We start from the raw sequence: 14,751 nt of genomic DNA, 5'->3' as shown, positions 1-14,751 counted from the left end.
TTGTGTAAACATTATATATGAATATATAATAGATGCATATAAATATATATATATTTATATATATGCGCACACACAAATATATATATATATATAAATATATATATATATATATATATATATGCATATTTACACACATATATACATACACGCTTGTGTAAACATTATATATGAATATATAATAGATGCATATAAATATATATATATTTATATATATGCGCACACACAAATATATATATATATATATAAATATATATATATATATTTGTATGTATATATGCACATACATAGAGAGGGATGATAAGAGAGGGGTAAGGATGACAGAGGAAAGAGATACAGAAATAGTGGAAGTTAAAAAGAAGACCTGTTAATGCCACAAGATCGAAATGAAGATAATTTATTCAATTATAAAGAGGGATAAAAATGTCAATTCCTCATCGCTATTCTTTATGCTTTTTTCTCTTTTTGTTGTTTAGTATAGTTCTGCTTCATTTTCTTTTATCATTCAAGTAGTTTGAGCTGTTTGTTTTGTGATATTGTTGTGATCTAGCTCATTTACCGGATTTTAAATACTTGTTAACAAGTAAACGCATGTTGTATCTACATCTTGTTGGGATCTGTGTTTGATACGTTGCGTATATTTTGAGATCTGTGTATGATACGTTGCGTATATTTTGAGATCTGTGTATGATGCGTTGCGTATATTTTGAGATCTGTGTATGATACGTTGCGTATATTATATAATGTATAACCTTATATAATGGAACTTGAGGGTTGTGCATTCGCAGAATTGCTAAGGGGTTGTAAAAACGTAGTTTGCAGTATGTTCTGGCGCGTTCCTTACTGAAATCTGCCCCACGTATGTCGTCATAACCTTTCATCCTGCTGGCGTAGATAAAATTAGACTAAACTCAATTAGTGAAGTTGATGCTATAGTTTAATCTCTAACCTCTAAGTCATATTCGCAATATTATGAAATATGTATTATGATACTGTTAGGTATGAGTATACATAAGAGATATATCATATTACGTCTCCAAGGTTATACGTTTGCAATCCTAGTGCAGCCCTTGGTGAAACCGACAATGATGCATTTTTGTGGAAGATATTTTATATGTGATCAGCAGTCGCCCCAAAATATCATCAACGTATTACCTCCCAATGCGCATGATGTCGCAAAATAGTATGCAATGCTATCTGAAAAAATACAGTCTTAGATACATTTAGAGAATTCCTCTATTACTTAAGACATAAATAGGTGCAGGCGTAGCTGCGTAGTAAGAAATTTGCTTCCTAACCACATGGCTCCGCATTCAATCCCACTGCGTGGCATCTTGTCAAGTGTCTTCTACTATAGCCTCGGTCCAGCCAAAGCATTGTGGCTGGATTTGGTTGGTGGAAACTGAAAGAAGCCCGTCGTATATATTTATGTATGAGTGTAGGTGCGTGTGTGTCTGTGTAGGTGTGTATTGTTGTCTGCTCCGCCACCCCCGCTTCACAACCGGTGTTAGTGCGTTTACATCCTTGTAACCTAGCGGTTCGGTAAAATCGGCCGATAAAATATGTACCAGGCTTTAAAATATAAGTATTGGGGTCGATACATTCGACTAAGATTTCTTCAAGCCGGTACCCCAGTATGACCACAGTCTAGTGACTGAAACAATTGAAAGATATAAAAAATAAACATCATCACAAGGAATATTGGCGGAACATTCCCATCAAAACGTCTACCAAGTACAAATATAAAACGTCTGTTTGAGACAGATGAGAAAATGTATGTATGATCCTAGATGTCAGCTGCTCCGTTGATGTGAATACCTCTTCGAAATCCAAAGGGAGAGAGTGTAACAACTGACAAACACTCCAAAACATTCAGATTCAATACCAAGATTATGAATTCACATTTATATAAATAATAATTAATTTATAGTAAATGCCTAAGTGATAATTTGGAAAACTTGGGTTTTCAGAAAAAGCAATCAATCAGCTAACACGCTCATACAATAAAATATGCAAGACTTCTTTCAAATTCAATATGTTACCTTGTTTTTTCTCCTACGTTTCAATGATAGGGATTTTTAAATTCGCCAGAAGCCAGCTTCTTCTTTACAAGAAGCCTGCAAAGACTTAAACATAGAAGAGAACGCATATGGTGGGCTTCTAGATGATTTACCTGCAGGTATTTTCACAAGATACTTGACAGCTCGTAGCTGCAGCAAAATGCACTTACCCAGAACATCACCCAGTATGATCGAACAATATGCTTGCAGCTCGACAAATGCAGGGAAAATAAAAGCTCTTGGATACGGATAAGGAGATTAGGAAGAACGAATGAGAAGGCAGAACCAGACCAGCAGACGGCAAAGATGAGAAGGCTCTTTTGCAGCTCTAGAAAGGAAGATAAAGCGTTCAAACATCAAGTTTGTGTTCTAGAGATTAAAATGAGTTACCGAGAGATTTCGTGACTGGTTGGATAGTTTTCGTGGGATGTGAACTGTAATACACGTAGGAGAACGGGTTGAAAAAGTAAATCCGTTATATATATGGGCATGATACTTCATTTTGGATCTGATGTGAACTTTGTTGTCGTTTGAAACTTTCTGGGATTGAAGGATTTACTGGTAAGCAGAAGACAGGCAATCTTTCTAATAAAATTTCGGATTTGTTATTATTTTAGGTAACAGGAAAAACCTTTACTAATAGTGAAGCCTATAATTTGAAGAAACGATGAATGGTTTAGTTGAATGATATTCAGTTTTTAGTGTGAACGATGAATGTACAAATGAAAATGTAAGAAAAAAAAAGCAAGAACAGAAATGAGAGTATCAGCAAGAAGAGTTGAGATATATAGTAATTCAGACATTCCATGTCGCAGACGAAGTCTTTCAAATCATCATTGATTATTTTGTTAAGATCGTGTATTGAAGCATCTGTAATTTATATTCACATACATCGCATCTGTAATTCGCTTTAAAGTTTCACCTTGTGCTACAAATACACACAAACATTCCCCTATGAACGTTGCAGAGGGTAATGTGTGTAGGTGTGTGCATGCTTCTGCATCAACGTCTATAACTATGTGCATGTACGATGAGATAGAGGAAGCAGGAGTAGATGCAAAGAAAGATTAATGCTGCGTGCGTTTGTATGTCTGTTTACATAACCACTAGACACACATAATATATATGAGTGTGTGTGTGTCTGTGTATGTGTAGACATGTATTTATATGTACATATGTATATAAGAATATACATGCTTATGTGTAGATGGACAGATACATACATACATATACACGTCGTTATGTACATTGCCTTTATACATATGTATATATGTGTGTGTCTGTGTGTGTGTCAGAGAGTGAGTGTATCTGCGTATGCGTATGTGAGTGCGCACAAATGTGTGTGTGTGTATGTATATATTTAACACTATGTAAATCGCAACCGTGATTTCTGTTCACAATGCTATAGAACACTTCAATCGTTTTAGGAACTAAACAAAATAAACTTTCAGATGTAAAATAACATGATGTAAATTACACAGCTACGTCTTTCTACATGCATGAAAACCTTAAATACAATTCAGTGAGATGGAGACCTTTTAGTATGGAAACAGCGATAATGATTTCTTGCAAAGCTGTTGACACGATTCCTAATAAAAGACATAACAGTGTTGTTAAGAAATTCGCTTTGAAACTACATGGTTAACGACCTTGGTCTACTACCTGGTACCTTAATTCTCCTATTGAGCAAAGATGTGTGAGTTATTTTCATTTACATGGAATTTATATGAAGCTATTAGTATTTGCTATCTATATTAATTTTGTTTAATTATTGTTAATTTTTTTACTATTATTGGTATCAATAATAGTCATTATTTTAATTTATATTTTTAGTATCAATAATAGTTATTAGTAGGAGTAAAGAAAAAATCTTATTTATATCCACAGTTCTAAAAGCAAATGTGCTATAGACACATTACACGAAAGCAAGATCACTCATCACACAATAGGGACAGCTGACCCAGGGATAAAAATATAACTCAATAAACAAAACTAATATTCCCTTACTTGAAGATGAATATAATCAAATTTCAAAAAGTGAACAAACAGAAAGAAAGAAATCCGGAATATGAGTTTCACTCATGGTAACTACTGCAATATAATTTGAACGTTCACGTTCAAGTGGGAATAAATGTTACCTCTCTGTAATTACAAACTGGTTATGATATACTGTGGGCACGAATGTGTCAAGGAAACTGAAACGAAGGTATTATTAATGTAATAAGAAATAAACGAAGATTTGATGTAACAATCGTCTGTACCTGGTTGGTTACAATGGCACTTGGGTAACAATTAAAGATATATGTATGTTTGTGTGTTAGGTTATTTGTGTATGTGACGTAGTATGTGTGTGAATATGTGTGGACATATGCATATATAGATATAAACATACAAATACAATCACACGCATACACACACACGCACGCACGCACACACACACACACACACACACACACACACATATATATATATATACACATACATATATTTTTTTTTTGTTTCAGGTCAGAGCTGCGGCCATGCTGAGGCACCGCCGTTTTGCAAAAAGTGTTGTTATAGAGTGCCTCTTCTAATGTGGCATTTGATATATATATATATATATATATATATATATATATACATGCACTCACACATGCAGACATGTAAGTGTGTATATATTGATATCAAATTTTGAAACAAAGCCAACAATTTCAAGGCAGATGGAAGTCGATCCCATGGAACCCAGTACCCATGTAGTTCTTATTCTATTACCCACGAAAAAATAAAAGCCAAAGTCGACCTCGATGGAATTTGAACTCAGAAGGTAACGACGGACGAAATGCAGTTAAGCATATCGCCCGGTAATGTTCCTACCAGTTCGCTGCCTTATATATCTGTAAATATTGTTTGTTTTATGTCAATTTATAACAGAAACAATTTAACATTAAACTGAAAAAATATACAATACAGTAGAATCGATAAGGTTTAATAAGATTGTAGCAAAAGAGAATATTCTTTTCTCCTCTGGGCACGAGGCATGAAATTTTTTGGGAGGGGTGGCAGTCGATTATATCGACCACAAAACGCAACTGGTACTTAATTTATCGACCCCGAAAGGATGAAAGACGAAGTCGACCTCGGCGGAATTTGAACTCAGAACGTAAAGGCAGGCGAAATATCTATTTCTTTACTACCCACAAGGGGCTAAACACAGAGGAGACAAACAAGGACAGACAGACGGATTAAGTCGATTATATCGACCTCAGTGCGTAACTGGTACTTAATTCATCGACCCCGAAAGGATGAAAGGCAAAGTCGACCTCGGCGGAATTTGAACTCAGAACGTAACAGCAAACGAAATACCGGTAAGCATCTCGCCCGGTGTGCTAAAGCTGACTTGCGCAAGAGAATATTAAATAAAAGTGAGACTTGTTTTTGTCGTTGTTGTTGCTGTTGCTGCTACTGCTGCTGCCCCGAACATACAGAATTGTTAGTCCATCAGAGAGAATGTCTCACAGTATTTCTGTCACTTCTTCATGTTCACTGGTACAAATCCAAGAGAGGTCAATTTTGCTTCGCATCGTATCGGAGCCGATAAAATGAAAATGCCGGTCAAGTATTTGGGTCGATAGGATCGAGGAACTTTTCCCGATTTCACTTTTGCTTCTCATACTTTTCTCTCGTTAAAATAAAGTACCAGTCAAGTTCTGAGCCCGATGTAATCGACTAATTCCTAAAATTGAAATTAATTTGAAACTAAGACGATGAACTTACAGAAGCGTTAGCATGTCGGACAAATTGATTAGAGGCATTTCTTTCGATTCGATTCTTTAAGTTCCGAGTTCAAATCTCACTGAAAACAATTTTGACTATTTTTTTCTTTTTCAGCACAGTAACATATAGTGCCATTTATGTACTGTGGTGATATAACTGAATTGCTTCCTTCCCTAAAAGTCTCAATATTAGTTTCTTCCATCGTCTTAGATACCTGTCTTGGTGTTGAACCAACTGCATCAATTACCACGGGAACCATTGTTTCATAATTACTTCATCTTTCTGGTCAGACTGGATATTTCTCACATATTTAGGGTATCCACTCTGGTATCATGGGTATTGCAAATGCAATGATCATACATTTATTTGTACCCTACAATCATATCTGTTTTCTAGCGTCAATAGTATGGTCAGTCTTTATTTGGAACGACATAAAACCTGTATTCATTATTTTCCATCATAACCTCTGGCTCGTGTTCATGCCATTTTTTATTTTGAAGCTTCATTATTATTATTATTATCATTATTATTATTATTATTATTATTATTATTATTATTATTATTATTAATCATTATTGTTGATATTTTTGTTGTTACTGTTGTTGCGTTTGTTATGTTTATTATGCTTATTATTGTTATTACTTTGCATAACTTCCATAATGGATTTCACTCGAATTATGCTAATATTTGCCTTCACTGAAATATTAACATAATTTCAATATTCAGAAAGGAGTAAATAAACGTAAGTAAGACTATACTAGAATGTAATGGACGGAAATAAATATGGAAGAAAAATAATTTATATTTATTTCACCATAAAATTAACTCATTCGAGTTAAACCATGGGGAACAAATATATTTTAATATTAGAAAACATTATTTACTGTCTTACAGTCATATTTTATATAATGTTGTTTATATTCTGACTTCGTAAAATAGAAAATCATTAGTTAAATGCTATTTTATGTCATACTTTATGCCTGATATTCGAACAAGAATTTTTTGCTATGTTTTGTTTTTGAATTTTATTACCCGTATTTAAAATAAATTGGGCTGGTTTTATTTTTAAAATTTGAAGTATATTATCAACCGAATCCAATAAAACCCGTGCACTTTGAATATTTTAGCAAAGCTTCATTGCTTATCAATGGAAATCCGCCATTTTAAGGTAGTTAATTTATATATCGAAATATCGATTAATATTTAACACTATATTGCGAGCGAACATTTGTTCATAATATATATCATTTATGTGATATAAGCAGTATTGGTTTTACGGATGATGTTTAAAATGTTATTGCAGCACTTACTGCATTTTTGTTGGTGTATTTGTTGTGTTGTCATTTCTGATATTTCTTGTTGTTCATGTTGACAGGAAATTTATATTGTGGTTACTAATTTAAAGACAAAAAGATTCGGATTAAATTGCTATCTACCAAATGATACTACTTTGACACAGGCCAATATGAATACACACACAATCACACTTATGGATATACGTATACATATAGACAAACATCCATGTATATATATATGCAAACATACTCACATACATACAGACATACATACATACATACATACATACATACATACATACATAATACATACATACATACATACATACATACATACATACATACATACATACATACATACATATACAACAGATTAAAAGAAATATTGCAATACCAGTACTACACAGTATTGGTAAGTAAATCATTGTCAATCAGTTGAGTGTTTTTTGTCAGCCATCTACGATACAGGCCTTTTTCGAAAGTTGTGCTGACCTAGATCAATGTTCTTTAACATAAAGTTAGCAGAAGTCAGCATATAGTAGCCTATTATATTCATTTGCCCGAAAAGCACCATTAATTTTAGCAGGACGAAGTAACTTATATCAGTGAAATAATTAAAATATTTTTTTTCCACTATGTTGACAATTATTTATAATTTCCAATCCGTAGTATATGATGTAATACAATTTGTTCATATAAACATATTTGGTTTTCTTGTGAAAATTATTTTACGAAATCTCAAGTTATGGGCGGCAAGTTAATGAATAATTGCACTATTGATGCACTTTTGTTGCGTCACAAGTCTCTTCAATTTTCAGACCGGTTATAAGGTTTAGATCTAATTCACAAAATGAAAATCACGCTTGCCATGAAATATAGAATCTTTTACTGAGATTTTCCCAGGAAAACGTCAGTAATTTGTCTCCTTGTATTTTTTTGAAAACAACATTTTAATATAAGTATGTTAGTAGTTCTTAGTTTATATCGATCGTAGACAGGATAGTAAAATCATTGTAATTAAAGCGCTGAAATTAATTTTCTTACATAGACAATCACAAATTGAAATTTTATAAGTGAGTCAATTATATCCTTGCGACAATTTGTTGTGTAGATGCTGATCGGCCTATGCATGACTTGAAGAGTACTTATAGTACTTGGATAACCTATTCTCCGCGTAATTGCTCAAACCGTTAAAAATAGCAACTGTATCTCCTTCACCTTGCATCTTAACATTTCTAAAACGGAGAATACATTTGGCAACGTTGATCTTTTCGCAATTATTACCTTTAATAAAACATAGGACGCCTATATCTGGATCGCTGTTAAACACAGCAGACTTGCTTAGAACTCATCTCGATTTGATCAAAAGCAGAAAGAAACAGTAAGAAACTCAAAAGATTAAAATGGAATAGGATCACTGACTGTAACTGTATTTGAAATCAGAAACTAAGCAAGCCAAATTAGTACCACAAGGTATTTAATAATGCGTAATCACCCAACAATTTTCAGGCGAGCAATCAAGAACAGTATAACTTTCCTTATGTCACAATGACCAGAGATTATAAATGAAAGAATGAGAGAATTACAACGATCTACAACAGAGAAACAAGTGAAAAAAAATGCTACGAAATCGCATATTATGTTACCGTATATTAATTCGGCTTCAAGTATTATTATAATTTAGTATTGTCTTATGTATATATGCATTTGTTTATTAATATGTTACAGCAGGATGCAGTGAAATTCAAGAGGTAATCGGATACTAAATGAAATAGAAGTAAAATTTTAGGGCAATTATTGGTATTGCCACTTTACACTGAGAGCGTTATTCACTGAGGTTGTCTCTGGAATGTGAAGTGTTGGAATAGGAGTGAAAACAATGAGAATGGAAAAGAGTTAAGTTTCGTGAATGAAGGGATATGAGGGGAAATGGAACAAAAAAAAAGATAGAAAAAAAGCAAGGAAAAGAATTACGAGTATTATTTTCCTTCATTTCCAATTTCTTCATTATATAACAGCAATCACACATAAGACAGACATACATACATACAGACAGACAGACAGACAGACAGACAGATAGTCAGACAGATAGATGATAGATAGATAGATAGATAGATAGATAGATAGATAGATAGATAGATAGATAGATAGATAGATAGATAGAGAGAGATAGGTAGATAGATAGATAGATAGATAGATAGATAGATAGATAGATAGATAGATAGATAGATAGATAGATAGATGTGGTAAATGTGTATAGTAAATGTGTATGGATATATGTAAACACATTTACACATGAATATATATACATATATATTATATATAAGAAGTATATATTCACATAAATATATATATATATATATATATATATATATACATGCGCAGTCAGGGTTGTGTGGTGAGATGTTTGCTTTCCAAACACATATTTCCGGCTTCAGTTCCGCTGCGTGGCAGGTGTGTTTTACTGTAGCCTGGGGACAACTAAAGCCTTGTGAGTGGATTTAGTAGACGGAAACTGAAAGACTCCTGTCCTACATATATGCATGCATGAATGTATGTATGTAAGGAAATATATACATATGTATATGTATAGATATACATGTATGTGTGTATGTATATATGTATGTATATATGTATATATATATATATATATATATGTATATATATATATCTATATATCTGTATGCATATCTATGTATATATATGTATGTATATAAACATATATGTATATATGCATATATATATATATATACATTTATGTATATATATATATATATATATATATATGGATGTATATATATATGTATAAGTATGGATGAATGTATATATATATATGGATGCATGTATGTATATAAAAATATACATATGAATGTATATATATATATATATGTATATATGTATATGTATGTATGTAAATATATATATGTATGTAAATATAAATATGTATATACATGTATGTACAAATGTAAGTATGTATATGTATATATGCATATGTATGTACGTTTATGTATATATATATATGCATGTATGTATATATGTTTATGTATTATGTATATATATAAGTGTATATGTGAGTATGTATATGTATATATATATATGTATATGTATATATATGTATATATATATCTCTGTATATGTATGTATGTATATGTATGTATATATTTATATGTATATGTATGTATATATATCTATGTACATATATAGTATCTATATGCATTTTTTTTTATTTTATCTAGTTTCAGCTCACGATCTGTGGCCATGTTGGGGCACTGCCATTTGTTGTTGCTACATGATTTTACTTCATGAATGCTTTTTAGCAACTGCCATTTGGTGCAGGAGAGAGTTCGATGCAGCTGCCCTCATCTGCACCTCCTGCCGTGAAGTTGGTTCATCTGGGACACCTGACAGGAAGAGATCCAGTCCTACTTTAAAGACATCTGCATCCACCCCATGCAGGTCCCTCAGGTTCTTCGGGAGGATATTGAAGAGCTGTGGGCCTCTGAAGCCCAGGCTATCATAGTATCTTGTCCTACATCTTGATGGCAAATTTGGAGTCCTCGGCACCACGCAGTGCCGCCCAGTTCTAGCATTTGTGTAACTCTCGATGCCAAAATTTGAGATAAGTCCTTCCAGGATCTTCCAGATGTATATTATGGCATATCTTTCTCGCCTACGCTCTAAGGAATAGAGTCTTAATCTCTTGAGTTTTTCCCAGTAGCTTATATGCTGCACAGAGGCTATCTTCTTCATGTAGCTTCGTTGGATCGCCTCAAGTTCTGTGATCAACTTGACACTGGATGGTGACCATAGGTGAGAGCAATAGTCAAGTGGCTTAGGATAAGTGTCCTCTCAGGCATGCCCGCAGCCACGCAGAGAGCCACGATCAGAAGTTATGCAGATGATACAAAAGTTTCACAGGCAATACAGAACCCTGAAGACGCTCAGCACCTGCAATGTGAGCTGGACAAAATATACAAGTGGTCTGAGAAGAATAGCATGCAGTTCAATGCTGAAAAGTTTCAAGCTTTATGCTATCAGCATGCAAAACTAAATGCAATACCCAATGAATACACTGGACCTGGAGGGGCTGCAATCCCAGAGGCACAATCAGTGCGTGACCTGGGTATTTACATGAGTGATGATGCAACCTTTCATGTACATGTTGCTAAATTGGCAATGAAACGTAGGCGTCTGGCCGGATGGATTCTTAGAACCTTTAGAACAAGAGACCAAGAAACCATGATGGTCCTCTGGAGGACACTTGTCCTAAGCCACTTTGACTATTGCTCTCACCTATGGTCACCATCCAGTATCAAGTTGATCACAGAACTTGAGGCGATCCAATGAAGCTACACGAAGAAGATAGCCTCTGTGCAGCATATAAGCTACTGGGAAAGACTCAAGAGATTAAGACTCTATTCCTTAGAGCGTAGGCGAGAAAGATATGCCATAATATACATCGGGAAGATCCTAGAAGGACTTGTCCCAAACTTTGGCATCAAGAGTTACACAAATGCTAGAACTGGGCGGCACTGCGTGGTGCCAAGGACTCCAAATTTGCCATCAAGATGTAGGATAAGATACTGTGATAGTCTGGGCTTCAGAGGTCCACAGCTCTTCAATATCCTCCCGAAGAACCTGAGGGACCTGCATGGGGTGGATGCAGATGTCTTTAAAGTAGGACTGGATCTCTTCCTGTCAGGTGTCCCAGATGAACCAATTTCACGGCAGGAGGTGCAGATGAGGGCAGCTGCATCGAACTCTCTCCTGCACCAAATGGCAGTTGCTAAAAAGCATTCATGAAGTAAAATCATGTAGCAACACCAAATGGCGGTTCCCCAGCATGGCCACAGCTCGTGAGCTGAAACTAGATTTAAAAAATGCATTAGGAAACACCTACATTGCTATAAATAATAGCTAAACCTCTGTAATGCTGTGGTTACACACATGAATGAAAACATATTCATTAACAGAGATCACAATAGTCCGATGATCTTCACATTTCGGATGATTATGGTCCCTGTTAGTGTATATGCTTTCATTCATGTGCTTTAGCCACAGAATTATAACGGTTTATGTCTTATTTTTAGGAATGTCGGTGTTTCCTAACAGCCTAGTCACTATTAGCGACATTTGTAATTCTCCCTTTTGGGGAAACATGCAAACTGTTGCTTAATAGTAGGTGATGTTGCACTCACGATTGCGAAATCGTGGATTCTATTCCCAGACCGGGCGTTGCGTTGTGTTCTTGAGCAAAGCACTTCATTCACGTTGCTCTATGTTCATTTCATCATCTGATATGTGGCACGTCGTACACCTGTACAGGTAATGCCGATTTGATAGGAGTCAGCTTAGGTGTACAGAAACATCTGATCTCTATAAATAACTCACTTGTGTGGTTGTTCGGCAAGAAGTCTCCGAAACCCGCATACATCGTTTAACGATGTGTATATATATATATATATATATATAGAGAGAGAGAGAGAGAGAGAGAGAAAGTGTATATCTTGATTTACATAATATGTATCAAAGCATGTCAATGTACCGATGCATATTACGCAACTCAAGATGATCAAAGCTATTTACAGAAAGTATACAATCTTTCAATAAGTAAATAGTTGTCTTCCACTAGACGATTGTCATTACCAACCATTACTACTACTTTTTCTTCTGTGTGTGAGCGTGAGAGTATGAGCCACATTCAAATACATACAAATCCATATATATATATATATATATATATATATATATATATTATATATATATATATATACAGAGAGAGAGAGAGAGAGAGAGATGTAGATAAATATATATACATATGCGTATATTTCTATGAGTGTATCCTCGTGCTTCTTTGCAAGTATGTGGTCTTGTGTCTGTGTGCGTGTATATGTATGGATTACTTTTCTATGTATGCATATTTATATATATACCCTAACTCAACAACTCAACAAATTGACCTCCCGTACGTGTGTGTGAGTGCTTTTGCCTTTACGTGTGTGTGTGTGTATATGTATTAACATATGCACTAAGATATATATATATATATATATATATATATAGGGAAAGTTTACGAAAAGAAACAAAAGACGAAGACAGGTGGTGTACAAAGCAAACAGATGTATTAGTATAACGTGGAGGCGCAATGGCCCAGTGGTTAGGGCAGCGGACTCGCGGTCATAGGATCGCCGTTTCGATTCCCAGACCGGGCGTTGTGAGTGTTTATTGAGCGAAAACACCTAAAGCTCCACGAGGCTCCGGAGGGGATGGTGGTGATCCCTGCTGTACTCTTTCTCTCACTCTTACTTCCTGTTTCTGTTGTACCTGTATTTCAAAGGGCCGGCCTTGTCACTCTCTGTGTCACGCTGAATATCCCCGAGAACTACGTTAAGTGTACACGTGTCTGTGGAGTGCTCAGCCACTTACACGCTAATTTCACGAGCAGGCTGTTCCGTTGATTCGGATCAACCAGAACCCTCGTCGTCGTAACCGACGGAGTGCTTCCATTAGTATAACGCTCAGGAATAGAAAAAGTATTTTACGTTTCGAGCCTACGCTCTTCTACAGAATGGTACACAGAAAAAAAAACAAGGAGAGAAATAAAGAGAGAAAAAAATGTGTGTAGTGGCTAACGATCTATAATGGTGACTAGTGCCGGACAGAGGGGTCAGAGGATGCGTGAGTGTAATATATATATATATATACTTATATATATATATATATATATATATATATATATATATATATATACTTATTATTTTACTTACGCATAACGACACTAATAAACTATTCTTAAACCTCAATGTATAAGTGCTTCAAAATAAAACGTTAATCGAGTATACAGCGTAATATGAAATAAAATAAATGTCAAAGGAACAGGAACTTATTCTGCTACCAGACCTGGTTGCTGGAGTATCACGCTATACCTTCCAATGAGCTTAAAATTAAACGGTTCAGCTGAGAGTTCAAGGCATCTTAGAAAAGATAGAGCCGTAAGATACTGAATTTCATTGCATGATTTCCAGCTCCTTTGTCATTTATCTAAGTTCATATGTATATATGTGCTTGTGCATGTGTGAGTGAGTGTGTGTGTACGTGTGTGTATGAGTGTGTGTGCGCGCGCATGTGTGTGTTAATGTGTTTGTGTGTATGTGTATATGTGTATATGTATGTATATTTATGTGTGTGTCTCCGTCTTTATAAGTATATAGACAGACAACAGAAACATAGATAGATAGATAGATAGATAGATAGATAGATAGATAGATAGATAGATAGATAGATAAACACGTGTGGATGTAAAATAATAGATATTCATTGGTATTACTGGTAGAACAAAGCAGTAAAATGACGGAACATGTTGCAACTTCAGACATTTATTTGTATATATGTACATTATACATATATAACTACTTGAAACGTGTGTTTGTGGATGTTTACTCTCGTGCATAAAACACACTCACACACAATATATATATATATATATATATATATATAATATATATATATATACGGAAGTAAATAGACACCTATTCACTCGTTAAGATTGGTTTAAATCTGAAATTATACAATGATTAATACTCAAACATTTCCTCACACCGTCTCTGATGAAGGGAAACATAAAATATCCCGGGAACAGCTGTAAG

The 14,751-nt window shown here is 34.5% G+C and overlaps 1 protein-coding gene across 1 annotated transcript in view; it reads left to right on the top strand.

Annotated features, from left to right (window-relative positions):
- The window catches only part of LOC115224989 (vacuolar protein sorting-associated protein 37A-like), a 22,129-nt gene extending 19,819 nt beyond the window's left edge, over positions 1–2,310 (top strand). The window contains exon 2 of the mRNA XM_029795921.1: positions 2,089–2,310. Within this exon, the coding sequence (XP_029651781.1) occupies positions 2,089–2,310 (222 nt within the window). The remainder of the gene's footprint in view (positions 1–2,088) is intronic.
- The last annotated feature ends 12,441 nt before the right edge of the window (positions 2,311–14,751 follow it).

The sequence above is a fragment of the Octopus sinensis genome, linkage group LG2 (assembly GCF_006345805.1).
Source record: "Octopus sinensis linkage group LG2, ASM634580v1, whole genome shotgun sequence".
NCBI lineage: Eukaryota > Metazoa > Mollusca > Cephalopoda > Octopoda > Octopodidae > Octopus > Octopus sinensis.
Note: the sequence above shows the minus strand (reverse complement) of the source record. Positions and strands in the feature narration are given on the sequence as shown.